General features: G+C 34.9%; 1 protein-coding gene across 4 annotated transcripts in view; it reads left to right on the forward strand.

Annotated features, from left to right (window-relative positions):
- Positions 1–20030, forward strand: part of DLC1 (DLC1 Rho GTPase activating protein) — a 546175-nt gene that overhangs the window by 106314 nt on the left and 419831 nt on the right. The window contains exons 1-3 of one of the 4 annotated variants that reach the window (XM_017535550.2): positions 3120–3470; positions 4504–4569; positions 17690–18837. In XM_017535550.2, coding sequence (XP_017391039.1) covers positions 17815–18837 — 1023 coding nt within the window. In that variant the 5' untranslated portion in view covers positions 3120–3470; positions 4504–4569; positions 17690–17814. Of the gene's footprint in view, positions 1–2420; positions 2616–3119; positions 3471–4503; positions 4570–17689; positions 18838–20030 lie in introns of those variants that run through there. The other 3 variants (XM_037740877.1, XM_017535561.2, XM_037740874.1) reach the window with 3 other exon arrangements.

Below are 20030 nucleotides of genomic sequence, written 5' to 3' on the forward strand. Positions count from 1 at the left end.
TCTGTAATCCTCCTCCTGCTAGTACATAATTGTTTCACCAATATAACTGTTTCACATGTATACATTTAACTTGGAGTTCAATAGAAGAGAGAGAAACAGAGAGAAAGAGAAGATTCTAAAACTATCTGAAAGAAAGATGTAAACATAAAAAAGACAATAATTTAAGTGTTAAAAATAATTCTAGCTAATGACTTTATATGGACTAGCTTTTTGGATTGTGACAATTCTTAGTTATGGAAGCTAAGACATCCTTACTGGGTTAGGTAACTCACACAGATCCTAAGGCTGTTAGTTTTGGAGCAGACTCCTTTCCTGATACTTTGTTTTCAAGTACTTAACTGTCCCTATCCTCTTCTTTGATTAGTTGATCTAGTACAGAGTAATTGTCAAACATTTAAGGGAGTTGGTATTTAGATTTGCATGTAGAAAGAAGGGGACAAATATTTTGAGCTCCTTCAATGTTCCTGGCACAATATTAAATACTTAGGAAGTTTTCTCACTATTTATATTTATACTCATATTTGGTAAAGCCTTTATAAGACTATAAGATCTGAGATTTGTTTGGAATCAAGCAAGTGAACAATGAAAAATAAATACAAGTAATTAAAGATTTGGGAAGTAATCCTTCTATTAATAGAAGAAAACATAATGTATCTTTTGTTTAGAAAAGGGTACGTTTATGAGAAACTTACTAATAAGAGTATCTAGATATCTAAAAGGCATTTGTGAACAGAGTTTTGTTGTTTTCTCCAGCCACTATAAACAGAAACGAAAGTAAAATATATGGGGTGGGGTATAGTATTCATGAGTAAAATCTAGCTAAGAATTAGCACAGTGCTGATATAATGTTGAGCAACCACTGTATATCAGTATAAAGGCAGAGACAGTTAGAGATAGAGATATACAAGGTATATTAGGAAAGACAGGACATCAATTTTCATTCCTTTCTTCTCTGGTGTTTTTCTTAGGGAAATAAATATAAATACATAAATATTTATGTATATAAATTTCACCCTGCATTCTAATCTATAAGTTATGTGAAATTGTCTCTATTATTAAAGAGGTATAAGAAACTCATGGAGTTTAAGAAGTCTTCCCAATTGCATACAGAAATTAAGTGGAAGTTAAAGGAGGTAGTTTATGGAAGAAAAATTAAAGCACAACACTTGGAGTCAGAAGATGTGAGGTCCAGTGTGGACTTGGCCACTTTCTATCATTTGATTGTGAGAAAATTACTTCTCAATACTTTATTTGTAAAATAAAACATAAGAATACACACAAAATTGTTGGAACGATTAAATAGGCATAGTGTCGGCAGAAATGCTTCGAATATGAATATGAATACTTTTTAAAGGAGTTATGGAAGAACAGAATTCCTTCTTGGCATAAATTAAAGAAACCTAAATGCTCAAGTGTTTAGTCAATAAGACTTTGATCTAAACTTTTAAAACTGCTTCTGACCAAATGTTTTCATTTGACTACTTCTCATCTTCAAACTCATGCACAGTAGAAGTCATTCTTGCCATTTAACATGTGTCAAATACGGTTCATGATTTGCACTAACTTTGAGAGATTTTAGTTATCTAATAAGGAAAGAAATAGCAGTTAGAACACTGTGCATCTTTGAGCTATCACCTACCCAATATTATCAGAAAGTACTACAAGATGGCCCTTGTGATATACAGGATGAAGAATAACAGTGAACAATGAAAACTACTTAAAATTTCAGAGAACAGAACGGATCTTAGGGCAAACAAGTTTAAACTATCTACCTCTTTATATGTTACTCATTATATCACATCAAATTGAAATTATTCTTGCACTTATTATTATTGAAAGCCTCTAGAAATTTGCAAGAAGCCCATAGATTCAATAATTAGATTAATCTGATCAGCAGTCACAAAAAAAAAAAAAAGTTTGAGTCATAAATAGCAGCAGAATCCATTGATTGTAAATAAAGTAGAAGGGAGACATTACTGAGCAATTTTGACCAAGCAAGATAATTAAAGTCAGAGATGCTGTTTCCTGCTTCCCTGGTATAAACAATGAAGCTGCTCCACTGGCCTCTCCACAGCCTGGCTGTCCCAAGGCCACCTCCCTCTTCTTTCCTTCCACATTCTCTAAAGAGGATTCTGGGTCATAAAGGAAGGAAAATTGGTGTAACTTCTTTCCTGAAACGGCTTCAGCTTCCTCTGCATTTGTATTTGTGACATCTTATTATAAGACGAGCTAACCTCTATTATTAATTGATTGCTAATTAAAGCCATACTTGCAGTTTCCATTAGCTTATTCCCTAAATTCTCCAGAGTTGGCTGTCTGGTTTTAATCAAAACCAAATGGTAGTCCAAGTTCCCAGCCTGGAGCAGCTAGAAGGAAGTCATTCAAGGGAGGCACAAGAAAGCAGAAAAGATAAACAGATGATAGTTCACAAAATTTGTGACGGACGAAGGATGCAGATACCATGATCAGCTTTAGAGATGTGATTCAGGAACGCTGCCATGATAGATGGAAGCAGTTGTAAGTGTGTAATGTCAGCAAGACTCTAATATGATCAAGATGGAGTCTGTCTTCTGCTCAAGCACTGGATTTTTGTAACTGGAGGATTCTGACTAGAGGTAATGCTGCTGCATTTGCCATAACACAAATTATTTTAATTCTGTGAAGGATTCTTGTGATCAGAGAGATCGGAAGAAATGTTTCTATTAACTGGATGCTTGAGATTTTACTTACAGATGGTCTCAGGGACAGAATGAAAAGCTGCAGCATTTCCAGTTTTAAGTCATGTTCAAAAAAGGTTTTACAATTTAGAAGAATTGTGGTATTAAGGCTAAATTCATCTGGCTCTCTTAAAAGATCTTTTGAAATGAGAGCGAGCAAAGGCATTTTGATTAAGCTGTGCATATACATTTAATATAGTGGAAAGGTTGTGGATGGAGAGAGAACTATGTTTTCTTTCTTTCTTTCTTTCTTTTTTTTTCATAAGCAGTGTGGGATAGAAAAAGCTCTAGGACTTTATGACTCTCCAGCTAATCACCTCAAGAGCTTTGACAAAACTCACTTGAGTTCTGTGTAAAATCAGAACTCCTAAAACGCCCAGGCGGCTGGGCTCTCCCCTCCTCCCCTCTTCCTACAGCCTTTCTCGCATGCACACTCCTCAGAGGCAGGAAATACTTTCCAGGCAATCTGGGCCTGGTTGTGGAGGCCCCTTTTGCAAAACCTCAGTCTGAATTTAGTAGACAGAAGTCACTAGGAATGCCTTGACAGGATCCTGCCTTAGCTAAGGCTCCCTCCAGCTGCAGAGGTTGTTTTTGTTAGAATCACACACTGCGTGAAACTGCTCAGAATAGAGCCATGATCTCAACCACGAAATGGGAACTTAGATTTTGGAGAAACTAACGGGGACGGACTTCTTTCCTAGCCTGAGTGTTGAGCAGTGTCATGCCTTGGCGTTTCAGCTCCTCGTTGTCTAGGTAAGACGCTATGGACTATCTTTATGCTTTGAGGCGTTCTTTGAAGAGGCAGAAACATTGAGATAAATGTTAGCATCTTGCACTGAGTTGGTGACTTCCTAGGTTTTAGAGCAAAGCCATAAAATCAAAAGTGGAAAATGTTTGAAAGTAGAAAACTGTGAGTCAAATCGTTTTAGCAAACTGTCAGTTCTAAAATAGGCTCCATATAGATTTAACTCTTTTCCTCCGTAAAGCAAGATTTTATTTTGATCCCTTTTTATTTTTAACTTATTTATTAATTGAGCTATCAGACCAGTTTTCCTATTTCATGGCATAACTTGAAACAAATACATTTTCTCACACATCAGTGTGAGGTGTAAATGAATTCCTCCCCTACCTTCCGTTGCCAACAGGGAGAGTAGAAAGCACCCCAGTGACTTTTGCTTAATAATCAGTCTCCAAAGAGTATTTTGTGTATCGTTTAAAACTACAAAAATTGAACTTATTATTATTTCCCCAAACCAGTTTCAATCATATGTCAAGCTTCTCCTGTACAGCTTAAAATGTTCATTATTTAAAAAAAGAAAGAAAAAGTAAACACATGAAATTTCAGGAATTATTTCTGTCCTAACTAGCATTTAGTCTGAGTTTTGGAAATTTAAATGTCAGAACTGAATTTAGTTTATATTAATTTTCCTGGATTCACTGCTCAGGTCACATTTTGTGTAATATTTTGAAAAACTCAATGACACTGACACTCACTATAACTCTTTTAAGGCAACCAGAAATCACTCAGTCATATGGAAACTGTTTGTGTCCTTACTTTATGTAATCGTAAAATTACATTTCCACTTGACTGTAGTCTCCTTAAGGTAATCTTAAATGTTTAAATGCACAAAATATTAGGAAAAAGTTTGGTAGTGACTGAAGAAGTATGGACTTATAATGCATAAGATATTATTGTATTTCTGAATATAATAAAAATCATTATTTTATAGAAATAAAATGGTACATAAAGAGAATAAATATTCATGTACATTTTCAAATCTATTAGATGAACACAAAAAATAATAAGTGAAAGATGGAGAGCTATTTTGACAGTTGGAGCTTAAGAAACCAAGTAAGTATTTTCATTTTAAGTTTTTATATAGTACAAGGTGATTATCTGCTGTATTAGCTATTGTCAAATTTTATGCTAAAATAACATACATTGATACATTTTAACTATTCACTGACAACTTGTGTGAAAACTTTTTAAATATGAGAAAAAGAATCTGCTTCTTATATATGTGAAAGATAAAATACTAACTTATCTAAATGATGATTTAATTAAAATCTCCAAGTGGAATTTCAGGGAAGGAAAGAACATAAGAGGTTGCCTCCTCTAACACTGTCTTGAGGTTGCCTACAAGAAGCTGAGAAATGAGATTTAAAAGTGACCTCTCCAAGGTCACAACTCTAGCTAGTAGAAGAGGTGACAGCAGAACCATAGTGCCCTGATTCATAATTCAGATATCTTTTACCTCATCACCCTGCTCTCCAGTAATAATTATGCATAATGAAGTATAAACATGTCCAGTAGAAGGCTGCTTTTTAGACAGAAAATTGGAGTTCCTCTTATTTATATATTTATTTTTATTTTCCGTACTTCAGTGAATGAAGATTCCATAAGAGTTCCTCTTATTTTTTTTTTAAGGCTTAAAGCTGTCACCAGTATTACTTATATGGGAAAAAAAATCATAACTTAAAAAAATCAAATTAGTATGCCTTTGATAAACACTTTAGTCACCTGCTTTATGACTGTTTTATTATATTTGATGTTCATGCCAAGAAAAACAATCCATATGCTAATAATTATATTAATTTTAATCTGGTGTTTCTCTAAAAATATGGCTAGAAAAGAGCTTGTCTAGTTTATATCCTTGTACTCAAATGATCATAATGACACTATCCCGACCAATGACTTTCAGAGGCAATTTTATAGCACCCCCCTCCCAACATTCTTTCTTCTATCTAGCCTAAATCATTGTTGCTGTAGCTTATTTCCAGTTCTACATGGCTAATTCACTAAATATATAAAAAGCCTCGATGGACATATAAAAAATAAGTTTACATTTCTCCAGCATGTTTTCAGCCCCTTAAATGATTTGTATATCTACTCCAAGCCGTATACAAAGTTATTCAGTTGTAGAATGCAGAATTTTAACAATATATAAATAAATGTTTGAACAATGTGGTATATCATGGGCGCATTGGATATTTCATCTGCATCATACTTCATATATGATGATATTTGTTGATGTGTGCGCTGAAGCAGTATACCTTCTCAGACAAGACCCCTTCTCATAAAAGTAACACCTTCCATTTCTAGTATTTGCCATTTCTTTAGAGAGAATGTGTCATGATCCTTTTTTTTTTTCATTTTCATGAACCAGATTGAATTTCCTGATGTTATTACCACTTAAAAGATACACGATTCAACACTTCCTTTCAATGTCACCACACTCTATATGACTGGAATGAGAAATAAGTACAGTACAGTGGTAATAACTGACTGCATGATTCCTAGAAGGCCTAGTAAAAGCACATCACCTCATCTTCTTCATAAGGACATTATAATTTTAAAAAGAGAATTTTTCTGTCTCTGTCTCTACCTACCTATACTGTATAACTCACTACAAATACTTACGGGATGATTTAGTCTTATTCATAGAGGTTGAGGTCTTACAGGCTTAAAGTAAGTCTAAAATGGATCATTTGAAATTTGTATTTTGTTTTTATTTGTTTCCTCTTGAAAAATGAGTGATGTCAGTGTTATAAAATGAGAATCACTCTTTAAAACTATTACAGTATGGCAAAGTTCCAAATGACTGAGATTTAGATCACAGATTTTTATTATCAACATAGACATGTTAAGAATTGCACATGAATATTGGAAGAGGACAAGGGAACACTGAAAACTTACAGATTTGAAGGAAGTAGTGTGAATACTAGGCCTGCTTTCCCCTCACAAAAGATAAGCCCCTTGCATAAACAACATAGGCTAAACAGAGTTACAGAAAAGCATGACTCTTGATTGACTTTGGTGTGATAGAGAAATACAGTGTTTACTTCCATGTTTCTGTTTTGTCTTTAAAACTGATAGTTTATACAGTTTTGAGAAATAAATGGGCCAATTTTTAAGGAAGTTAAACAGAATAATGGTGAATAAACTAGGATCTTGAGACCTAGTTTAAAAAGATTGTTAATTTTGATTCAGTGGATTATAGAGCATATAAATGAACTTTAAAAGATTAAACTAGGACTCAAAAAAAAAAAAAAAAAAAAAAAAAGCTGAAAGATAATGTAAACGGCATGCATATGAACTTGCTCATTAATTGAGATAAATGGGTTGAAAAGACAACTGTATGTGTGAAAAGGTTGTTTCTATATTTGCTTGAAATAACGAAGTGTTTTAGCAATGCCATTCAAATAATTCAAAGAGAAAACCAGCCCTGTTAATGGAAAAGAGATAGAAAAGAAGTAGGAAGATCAAACAGCAAGTTTAGATATTTAATTAGTGTTTCTTTTATTCCCGGCAATTAGCAAAATACCTAGCATGTCAGGAATTATCAACATTTATTTGTCAGTAAATGTTTGTGAAATGAATGGAGGGAAAAGCAAATGAAAAAAAGAAAGGAAAACCAGGATTGAGGAATGGCAATGTGTGGGAGTTGGACTTCTTTCTTATTTTTCAGACATCCTGCAATAATAGAATAATAAGTTGTATAGGGGAAGGAAAATAAGAGGTTGGAAAGAATCATCAGAGCCTGAGGCCAGAGGTTAACAACACTCTCATTAGATGACATTTCAAGTTTATTAAGCACCAGAAGGAAGCATAGGCATCCAGAAATAGTTTGAAATTAAAAGTTACAGAACTCCAGTGAAAACAGAGCACTAGTGAATTTTCCACAATTTAAATGGGGTGGTATGCTGAAAAAAATAATGGGCAAAGTCAGAAAATTGGCTTTGATTTCATCTTTACCACTTATCACTCTGTGACTTGATTCTTGTCCCATAACTACTTTGAGTTTCTGCTTTTTATTAGTCAAGTATGGGATTGCCAGGTCATGTTGAGCATCAGATGAGATTTGCTATGTGCAAACTGTTCTGCATACAGTATAATCAACAAGTCATTGTTTAAGAAAAGGCATAGGTCAATAAATCAAGAAAGAATATGGGAGGCCAAGGCAGTCAGATCACCTGAGGTCAGGAATTCAAGATCAGCCTGTCCAATATGCTGAAACCCCATCTCTACTGAAAATACAAAAAAAAATTAGCTGGGTGTGGTAGCAGGCACCTGTAATCCCAGCTACTCAGGAGGCTGAGGCAGGAGATCACTTGAACCTGGGAGGCAGAGGTTGTAGTGGGCCAAGATTACACCACTGCACTCCAGACTGGGTGACAAGAGAGAAACTCCATCTAAAAAAAATAGTAATATAGAATAATTGTGTTTCACATTTTGTTCTAATAACTCATCTGTATAAGAGAGAGTTTCAGCTCATACTCAGCCATGGATTCTGTAGCTAAGATCAGTCAAAAGCTAAAGGACTCATCATCACCATCATCATTATCATGATCAAGTCACTTTACATCTAGTGAGTGTTGGAAATGTGCCATGGACTAAGTGTTCTACATATATTGTAATCTCATTATTATTAAATCATCATTTCCCCCTCAACAGTTTTTTTTTTTTTTTCATTATTCCCGTTATAGAACTGAGAAAACTGAGGTACATAGAATTTAGGTAACAAACCTTAATCACCAGGAAAAAAAAAAAACAGACAACCTCACAAAAATGGGAGAGAATTCCTGCCCACCAGTATGTATTTGACATTGAGCTCATTACTTAGTCCTGCCAAAGTTCTTCCCTACCAAATTAGAGCAATAATGGTATCTATTTAATACAATATTTGTGTTACTACTAAAGGAGATAGCTTCTAAGTAACAGACCAAATGCAGTACTTGGCCCATAATAAATGCTTATTAAATGGAAGGGTTGTTTTTCTTTTTACTATTAACATTATCATTGTCAGTTTCTAATGCACTTAAAAAGTATTAAGAGAAGCACTGGGTGATAAAAACAAGCTCAAACATTTATAGGTAGATGACAAAATTAAGATGAGATGATAGAAATGTATGGAAGACAAAAGTTGATAGCAGAGACATTGACCACAGATAGGATACCAAGCTAACAGAAGTAATTAAGTTCCAAATGACTTCTTGTCCCTGATTTCAGTGAAAGTTTTGCTTATGGAATGACTAAAAATATAATTCCCTACTGTCAACTTGCTATCTCAGCACCTGTGTTGATGTAGCCGTATCTGTTATTTACACTTAGTGATGACTGCGTCTACTGTTGGAGTGTTCTTAGAAATGATAGCAAAGCTAAAAATAAAGAAAGCACTTAAAGCAAAACCACATCTCACCATGATGATGATAAAGCATTATAATCCGTGTTCCTTGTTGAATAAAAATGTCTTTTTATAATAAAGCAAACCACATTTCAATCATACTGCTTTGCCATCGAAAATAAAAAGGTCAGCCACACATTTAATATCAAATTTAACCCTAAGCTATTTCCTGTTGCATGAAAAATTTCAAGTGAAACAAGTTCAGAGGAAAAGCAATACTTTTTTATTGTAAGAGATTCTATAGAAGAGAGATATTACGGCAAAAAAAAAATAATTATTATTCATTAACAAATTTATTTGCAGAATTAATCTAAGGTATAATGTATTTGTAAATGCCCAAATTACTCTGCATAGGATTGAACACCACTATTAAGATGACTGCATACTAAAAAAAAAATAAAACATGGAAATCCAAATAAAATATAGATACCTAGAAATTACTACATCCATAAAGCAATATTGTCCCTCGAGGCTGTGTTAATTCTAGGATCTCCCAGAAACCAACATCCCCAGAAAGATCTCAGTGATATCAGGAAAATATCATAAAATGTTCCAAGTTTCCTCAAATTACATTTGGGTTGCTTAAGAAGGTGTTAAGAGAATCTCCAAATCTGGCTGACTTGAGCCATAAAGTGGGTGGTAAGCCAAACACTGCCAGTATGTGGTCTCCTCCCTGCAAGAAAATTAGACACTTCTGGAAGCGACATTAAATAGCAGTTACCTGTACATAAAAATAGAGCACCACTGAAATAATAGCTTGCAACACTCTGCTGTTTTCTGATGAGCTGACTTCTAGTGGATTGAAAGAGTTAATTTTCAAATTTGCCTACATCACCAAGAGCTAAGAATAAGAAAACATGTTTTAAGTTCAGCAAAAACTCAGACATACCTAAAAATGGTTTAACAGTCAAATAATATTTTTAAGCTGGGTACCTGTTTCTTCATTTTTCTTCTAAAGACTAAAATTGATGGAAGGTAGGATGTGTCTTTTGGAAAAAGTGGTATACTACTTATTCCCCTTATTTGGCTCATTATGGATGACTTGTTCTGTAATTTAGTAAACTTGTTGATGCTTCCCACACAGCATAAAGACATGGAAGCTACCTCACATATAATATTTTAATCTCCATTAAGCTATTTACCAATAAAAGTTTTAACAGGAATTCATGTTTTCCACTAACATCTAATAAGGTACAACAAGTAAATTCCAGCATTAAACAAAGTATGTAAAAGTAGATGAATAATAATTTTGCATGGAATTAAGACACATATTGCTACTAAACAAAGGGAATCTGTATGAAATCATATGAAGGTAAATTCTTGCATCATGTTATTAAAGGTTTAACCTCCCACAGTCTAGATCTAGTCTTGTCTAATTTGAATTAAAGAGCATGAATATTTTAAAGGAAAAACACTAAATGCTTTTTACTGGAAGTTGGCTGTCTGGACTAGATTCATAGAAATGCTTTTTAAAAATGTGCTCTTATGGTTTTTGCTATTTGCTTGTATATTTACATAAAGAAATTAACATAATATCTTCCCTGGGCTTTCTTACTGCTCCTAAGTATATGTCAATTTAGTTTGGGAATAAAGAACACTCCTCTTCATTTATCATTGAGTTGTGTGGCAGTGGGAAGATGCCCAAATGTACGCAATTTAGCTTGCTAGGTAATTTGACAGTATCATTAAGAAAATGGGTTTCATTTTGGCTTTTACAAACGTTTTTTATAATGAAGATTTACTATGACGTGAGTTGAAAAACTATATTAAGCTCTGATCCTGTGATCATGTCTGTTTCCAGGTTGTTGATTGTTCTAGTTGACTAATTTAATTCAGTAAGTGTTTTAAGGGCACATATGATGTATAAATGTCAGTCCCCAAGAGTAGGCTAAGATACGGTAATATTTCATATCACTACAGGACGATCAGGTTTCCAACATATCCATCTTACCAAAGTTACTCTTACCACATAGCAACAAAATGTGCCAAATGTACAGGTGTATTTTTCTTGGTTCATAAGCTAAGAGAGCATTTTAGAAAGTATAACTTATGGTTAATTAACATGAGATTATTTCCCTTACATCTTCTCTACCTTCCCATAGTAACTAAGCACATGCTACGTGATAGATATTTTGTATATGTGTGTGTGTATATATATATAATGTGTGTGTATGTGTGTGTGTGTGTGTTTGTGTCTGTGTATGTATATAAAGCAGTAGTATGAGGAGAACATGACCTAGAAATTTAAAATGGGATGGCTAATCAGGATTAAAGACTCTAAGGGAAACCAGAAGTGATTCTAGCCATCTAAGGAAAAAGTAAGAAAAGAAAAGAAAAGAAAAGTGGCAGTGCTATTATGTCTTTATTTTACCTTCCATTAAATATTCAGGATACTTAATAAAATATTCTGGAGTCAATCATGCCTTCATTTATTTATATTGATATATATGTGTATACACACACATACACACACACACACACACACACTCACAACCTCACAATCCAGAAGAGTCAATAGTGTGTTCGTTCACTTATATATGTATGTTTACATATATTTATGTATTTGCATACGTATGATATGTATCACATGCATATATGTGTATATACACATGTGTAAACGTGATACATAAATGTATATAACACGTGTGATACATACATGTACACACATACCTGATGTATATATATAATGTGTGTGTGTATGTGTGTGTGTGTGTGTGTGTGTGTGTATCTCACATGTATTCTCAAAGGACAAAACAAGATATCTGCATTTGATGGGATTAATACAAAAGCTGACATCTTTCCAAGTACTGTGAGTGAGGTATTCAGGAAAAGTGGGAATTTGAGTGAGAATTCCTCATTCCATGTGCATTTACTAATTTAATGCTATTTATATGTTATTTCATGAATCTATGGCTAAGATGATTCCTAGGAATACCTGTTGTACATTTCAGAAATCCCCCAGGAGACTTGGGGAAGGAAAGGACGCTCTAAAGAACTCACCTAAGCTCATAGAAATTGCACTGACATTGTTGACACAAGATACATATCCAAACGGGCACCTTTTCCTTGCTATATACGTATGATTGGTTGGTGTCTGTGTGATTGCAAGGGGATGGTGTGGTGAGCGGGAAGGGGCAAAAAGAATGGTTTGGTCCCACCAGACCTATTGTAGAAGAACTGCAGTCGTGTTTGTGCATCAACTCAATCTTAAAATTACTGCTCTAGAACATTTTAAAATTTAAATTATTTTTAACATGAATTCTGAAATCCAGAGGTAAGACTTTCTTAGCAAATGGCACACCAAATCTTAACCCTTTATTTTTAGTTATGTCTTCCGATATTGAACTCCGTATTTCTAAACAATATGATTGGACTATGATTTCTTTTTCTGTTTTAGACATTATCTGTTAACTTTCTGCTGTAGAAAGTGACTATCTTCCTTAAATTATTTTCCCTACCCTCCCTAACCTCACCCCTCACAGAATCCTATGCACTGAAAATCATTGTTCCTTATGTTTTGGTTAGTTTAATGTTTACTATTTGCATTATTTTGACTACATGAAAAGATTAGCCACAGCTTAATGAGTATGCTATAATTATATTTTCCTTCTTACAAACCTTTTTTCCTGGAGTTAATAATTGATTTCTCTAGTGTTCTCTATGACTCTTAATAATTCTTCCATCCAAATTGCTTGACTTTACTATAAAATTCCTCTCAATATGTCATATATAAAATTTATTATTTCTCTGTTTTTAGAGACATCCACAGGAGAGAACTTTAGGATTTATGTGAAATGACTGACAGTTAGACTTGGTACACAACTTTATCCTGAAAATTCTGTTCCATGCTCACTTGTGTCGAAGTCTTGGCTTCCTTTTGCCATGTCTTTCCTGCTGTGTTTATTTTCTAATTAGGGGGTAGCTATCTCTCCAGTAGCTTTTGAGAGAAGGTTAAAAAAAAAAATAAGACTCTTCATATAATTTTAAGACAGATATAATTTCCCATCCAAATTTTGAAATCAGATTTGCCTGTCATCTTATCTGCACTGTTACTTTTGAGAACTCCGATACCATTGATTCCTAATTCCTAATAAATAATCTTTTTTTCTCCCTCTGATGACATTTAGAACAATTTGTTTATCTCCTAAGTTCTGAAATTTCAAAGTGATATGTTTTACATGGTCTATTTTTCTTCCTTGAACCATTGCATCCTCACAAGTTCCCTTCAATATGAAGATTTGAATCTTTTGTTCTGGGACACATGCTAAAATTGTTTTCTTTGAAAAATTTCTTCTCTTAATGTTCTCTAAAATGCTTCTGATAAATGTTCCCTTCCAAGGTAACCAGTGAGTTTTCAAGTTACAAGCAATTCTCTGGAGTTTATTGTTGCATCTGCTATCTTTTCCAAAGAGGTAATTTTAGAATAGTAGAAATCTGAAGAAAGAAAGGAAGGAAGATTTATTCCATCCAGTAGGGAACTCTACCTCAAATACCATTTGACTTGAATGTTCTGGAGGCAGAAAATTTACCACGGAGGACCTCATTCAGACATGTTCTCCTCTGTGAAGTCCTACCTGACATAGTCACCATCCCCTGAACCATCAAGAAAGGAAGGGAGGGAGGGATAGAAAAAAAAAAGGGGAGGGGGAAGGAAGGGAAGGGAGAGAAGCAGGAAGGAAGGAAAGGAAAGAGCAACGGAAAGGAAAGGAGAGAACAATGGGAAGGAAAGAAAAGGCAAGAGCAAGGGCAACAGCAGGGCAAGGCAGGGCAGGGAACTGATGAGCCCCTACTTGGTATTTGTACCCCTATCAGTGATATGTGGCCACAATAGAACTTACTACCCTTGTCTATAGAAGTTTCTCCCACAAAATTGCAAGCTTCAGTAGCAAAGGTAGAATATATTTTTAGGTTTATATTCCTAATGTTTAGCCAAGTTTCTGCCACTCACTGGGTACTAAATAAATGCTTGATGAATAGTGATTATGATCTAACTACTGTCAGTTCCACAGACTGCACACTTGATTTCAGCCAGTGGCACTTCATTTGCACCTTGCTCTCTCAGGCTATAGAATCAGCAGTAGTCATTATCATCAAGCTCTTCTGTTCTTAGAGAACAACTGGCAAGTCAAATTATGAAGTGGTCTTTTATTTCAGAGGCAAGGGCAAAATAGAGCACAATCGTCTGATATCACATATAGATCAGTGATTCTCAAACTAGAATGTCTCCAATGTTAAATAAGGTAGCATTTAATTAATTTATTTGTTTACTTATTTAATTTATTTTGAGACAGGGTCTTGCTCTGTCACCCAGGCAAGAGTGCAGTGGTGCAATCACGGCTCACTGCAGCTTTGACCTCCTGGGCTCAAGCAATCCTCCCACCTCAGCCTCCCAAGTTGCTGGGTCTACAGGTGTACATTACCACTCCCGGCTGTTTGCATTTTTTTGTAGAAACAGCATCTCCCTATGTTGCCAAGGCTGGTCTCAAACTCCTGACTCAAGTGATCTGCTCACCTCAGCCTTTCAAAGTGCTAGGCTTGTAGGCATGAGTCACTGTGCCCAGTAATTTTGTTTAATTTTTAATGTATATATTGTATGCTATAAAATGCTTATGTTAAGGCATGGTAAGTGTTACGAAATTAACCCAAACAAATAATTCAAAATCACTTGTTTCTAAACATTCTCTGCAGTAATATCACAAATTTGAAAATGTCACAAGTGTTTTCCAGAATCACTGCATTATTAGAAGTACATACAGTCTCTTGCAATGTTAATGTCATGGTGCTTGAACACATGCATTTAAGAAGCAAAAAATCCCCATGGAAATTCACTTCATAAAATCAACACCCTGCAATGACCTACAGTTTTCCAGATCCTCCATCCAAATCCTTAGCAACTGAGCTCATTCTGAATGAAACTGCATGAATAGGATTACAAAAGAAATGTAAAAGAAATTTGAAAAATAAGTAGTTTTTTGAAATGTAATTTTTTTTTTTTTTTTTTTGACGGAGTTTCGCTCTTGTTACCCAGGCTGGAGTGCAATGGCGCGATCTTGGCTCACCGCAACCTCCGCCTCCTGGGTTCAAGCAATTCTCCTGCCTCAGTCTCCTGAGCAGCTGGGACTACAGGCACACGCCACCATGCCCAGCTAATTTTTTGTAGTTTTAGTAGAGACGGGATTTCACCATGTTGACCAGCATGGTCTCGATCTCTTGACCTTGTGATCCACCCGCCTCAGCCTCCCAATGTGCTGGGATTACAGGCTTGAGCCACCGTGCCCGGCTTGAAATGTAATTTTAAATAAGGCAGCTCAGTGAGGAGGCTCACAGGGGAAGTCAGTCTTTTAGAAAGACTCCTGTCTCTTACAGGATAGATTATAATCAATTCAGATGATTTAGGAAATGAGACCTGTAAACTCAGATGCAATTGACAATACTCTAATGCTCCTATTTATTAATAATCTGTTTGGTCTTTAAATCATACAGGCAGATTTAACTATAAATCTTATAAAATTTAAATAGAAACTGTGGATAGAAGAGCTTACAAACATTCATTAAAAAAAAAATCAGACCACATGATATGGAATGAAGGAGCATGCCAAATGTAATGATGGTTATAATGATAATTGAGAAATTACATATCTTAAAAATAAAAGTGTACACTTACAGAAATGATTTGGAAATGTTCAAAGCACCTAGATTAGAAATGAAGACAGGAAGAGTAAATGTTTTATTGGATTTATCTAATTTATAATTTCTCTTTGCAGTTAGATTGTTTCAGAACTTGCTGAACTATCTTCCTTTGACTTGATAGAAATACTTACCTACTTGTCAAGGTTGAGCGACAGAAGTTAATGAATATTATTGTCAACTCTTAAAGGCAAAATTTTTGTGTAATTCTTTTTTCCCCAAAAGCTAATAAAACTGTATTTCTTCTTAGTAAAAGAAATGAAACCAGAATTCAGGCTCAACTTAAAATGTAAATGTGGCTTAGGAGTGACATTGTAATACCACTTGGCATTTCGTAAGTGAGTCTGCTCTTTCTACACTGGATAAAAATAAAGAGAGAAAAGCATCTAAAACCCTATTACATCCCAAATTTGCCCATGAAAGCAGAAATTTTCTGGCTTGCATCTATGCATTCTTTCCACTTTTTGTAGCCTCCCACGTTATAATGACTTGTGCATGGAATTCAGAAACTTTATATTTTCTTTTGAGTGCAAAGTGAACGTCAACATGGAAAATGTGAAGGCTGACCATTTTTCAAGATGGCCACAGACCTTTGAGGGAAACAAATAGTATCCAAAAAGATATTTGGTCAGGCTGGGATACTAAAATTCTAGCACATTTCTTAACTTCACCAGTTTTTACAGGGTGGAAATATTTACCTCTCAGGCATGTGCTTCGTCAGTATAGCTCAAAATTTTTGTTGGGGAGTCAAGGTCCTTTTCAGTAGGCTAAAGAGATCCAAAATCAGCACAGCAGTTAATCTTGTTTATATCAAAAATAAATAACTCAATCTATGGTGTGTGCTGACAGTTCTTGTGTGGAATATAAATTAAAAGTGTCTGCTCTGTGAATGGGATTTTTCTTTCACAGTCCAACAATATAATTTCACTGTTGGGCAAAATTTGGATTAGTCATTTTTATAAGGTTGAGTTTACACTGGTACTATTTGTTTCCTTTAAGGATTTGAAGAATTCAAGGGAAAAGTTTGGATACCTGGAACGTGTTTATATTATGACCTTATCTTATGAATGATTTTCTTGTTTACTTAAATTTTATGGCCAAATTCCAGCAGAAATATACAAACTAAACATCTGAGAAGCCAAACAGAATGATAAGTTCCTGAGGAATAATCCCAATTGTCTTATAGTCATATCTTCCTTTTCGTTCCCTTGAATTCTTACATAAAATATTTAGGGCTTACACATACTAAAGATATGTAAGAAGAAGGGATGAAGGTAAAATCTCATAATTCCATGGAGACAATGAAGTTTGTGGACTATCTAAGTCTAGACCTTACAAGCAGGACCCAGTCCGAATCTAGGCTCATTTCTATATATATAACTTTAGTAAATTATTTAATTTCCCTTAAGTTTCAACAATACCAACTTGCTAGCTGGTAGTAGCAGTAATAGGATGCATGTATAGATGTATCTGTCCTAAGGCATTGTAAATGATATGTGTTATGCTTTCTAATCCATGCATTGTGTGTTGATATGCGCTAAACTGGATTATTCCATGTTCCTTAGTCACTCCCTGGAGTAAATACATTTGGGTTTGGTGTTAGCTCCTTCACACACTAATACATTACACATGCCATCTCTATAGCTTAAGTTTTGCATGAACAGTTCCCTGGTGGCCTTTGCTGTGATTCAAACCAAACAGTGAATAGATTTATTTAACAAGTTGTGTTCACAAAACTAAATCAAGAAAGCATGCAAGCTAGAGCAAGACATTTCTTCCAGTGATTTTTACTAAGTATTGCATTTCCAATATTTTCTTAATAGAGTTTTAAATGTTCAGTATCTATATCTTTATTCATTAATGGACCAATCCAACTGCTTTTAAAAGTATTGCTAATGATTTTTATCATAAATATTAAATGTAAAATTTCCTTCTAGTATTAGGCTGCTTTTTAAAGAAATAACACTATTAAAGCTACTAAACAGAAGCTTTATAAAATCTCTTAACTTTGATTGCACAGATTAAGTGTTCTCTTTACTAAGATATATTTTGATTTTTGAAATGTATCTGTGACTATATATTTTTTAAATTTTTTAATAGGTGGTGAAATGACAGAACTCACTCCCTTCTTTGATTGGTGATTTTGAAATAATCTTTCATCAAGTTCCATCTCCTTTACCCTCATATGGAATGTATCTCTCTGTCTGTTGTTAAATTATGATGACATGTCTGTAGCTATAAGAAAGAGAAGCTGGGAAGAACATGTGACCCAATGGGTGGGACAGCCTTTTAATTCTGATGATTATAACACAGCATGTCATCATGGACTAGTAGCTGACAGCTTGCAGGCAAGTATGGAAAAAGATGCAACTCTAAATGCGGACCGCAAAGAGAAGTGTGTTTCATTACCTGACTGTTGTCATGGATCAGAGCTGAGAGATATTCCTGGGAGGCCAATGGGTCACCTTTCAAAGGAGGCAGATGAAAATGACAGACATGAAGGTGAAGATCAGTTTCTTTCTCTGGAGGCCAGCACAGAAACACTAGTGCATGTTTCTGATGAGGATACCGATTCTGATTTATACCTTACAGATGATAAACAGGTTTTAACTACCCAAGGGCATAAAAGGTCAGGCCAACATATGATCGAAGGAGCAGGCTCCTTAGAAAAGGCACTGCCCATCATGGAAAGTAACCAAGGTTCTTATAACTCCTGGGGAATGGCTGGTAAACCTGAATTCGCACTGGCAAAAGAAAGTGGGGAGAGAAAAGTTACTGACACTGTAAGTAAAAGCCTGGAGCTTTGCAATGAAATAAGCTTAAATGAAATAAAAGATGCACCCAAAGTAAATGCAGTTGATACTTTGAATGTGAAAGATCTTGCACCTGAGAAACAATTGCTTAATTCTGCTGTAATTGCTCAGCAACGAAGGAAACCTGACTTCCCTAAAGATGAAGATGAAAGAAGCACCTGCAATGTGGTACAAGATGAGTTCTTGGCTATTCCTTGTACAGACAGAGGACTGCCATTATTAAAAGCAGATTTTGGAAGCTGCCTTCTGCAGCCTCCTTCCTGCCTCAATGGAATGTCAGCTGAAAGTGGCCTGGAGAAGAGTGGTTTCTCAGAACATCAAAACAAAAGTCTAACAAAGGTCAAGGCACAAGATGACGTGCAGTGTTTACACTTAAAGGAGACACTGGCCACCCAGGAACCCACAGATAACCAAGTCAGACTTCGTAAGAGAAAGGTAAGATGTATGCACAGATTCTCTGGCTTTTGAAATTTTGTAAATAGCCTTGGATTCATCAATTATTATTTTGCTTGGATTAAAAAGATGTGAAGATGGTTCTTTTGCCCTGTCATGTAGATATACAATTCAAAGCCTACCCACTTGGTGAAACCATCAAAATATGTAAAAATTAAAGAATAATAATCTATCCATTTCACTAATAATATGTATGATGATTTATGAATATTCTATTTCAGAATTGTGTTGAAAACAGGATTGGTATCCCTTTCTTTAGTTGGAATTAAATTGCCACTAGATATCTCATGAACATGCAGTTCAAGGTATTTTGTAGAGTGATTTCTAATTTTTATAAAGAAAGTTATGGTACTGTTTATTTAATAGCATTTATTTGGACATATTTCTTTTTCTCTTCAAAAAGAGTGTTTTCATAAGAAAAAAAAAGTGGTATAAATCACATATTTAAAATAATACCTTTACATATGCAAAGACAAAACTACTCCCACCCCCAAAATGTGCTGATGCCACTTTAAGTGATACCCTAGCACACTCACCATCAACAGATATATCATAGTGTCCGTTTCTTGCCACAACTGTTATTTAACTGTTGGCCAGAAGGGCCAAAACCTGAAATTACGTTTTATGCCACAGCGCCTTTGACTAATTCTAAAGATGCCATCCTCCCCTGCGAAGCTTCCAAGTGAAAGAAGCAAGGGTTCAGTTGGTGCTACCTGAATTATGTTTTAGCGAGTGAACTCTTGACCAAAACCTGTCTCTTTTTTGAATTTCCCCACATTTTTCCAAAAAATGTAGTGTGTTATAGTCCTGACATAAGTCCAAGTACAGTGTCTTCTTCTATAAATCCCACATGGCCATTAGCATTGAAGAAACCCTAAATTTTTGACACTTGTATGTACTGATTAAAACATATTGCCCCTCTCTTGATATATTCATCCATAACTGCAATTTTCCTAAACACAAGACTAATTTTTTGTTCTGTTCAATTGGGGCTATCGACCACAAGAAAAGAAATCTCCAACTTTCTTTGTAGTGAAAAAATCTGCTTTTCATAGACTGTGGTTTTTCTAACAAAGCAGATCAGTAATGTGTCATGAGTTAGTTTAAATGAAGTCGAAGACTCTACAGTAAAAATCAGTGTCCACAAGCTATATGCCAACAGCATTTTGTGCTTC

Source organism: Cebus imitator, unplaced genomic scaffold (assembly GCF_001604975.1).
Source record: "Cebus imitator isolate Cc_AM_T3 unplaced genomic scaffold, Cebus_imitator-1.0 Scaffold5, whole genome shotgun sequence".
In the NCBI taxonomy this organism is placed as follows: Eukaryota; Metazoa; Chordata; class Mammalia; order Primates; family Cebidae; genus Cebus; species Cebus imitator.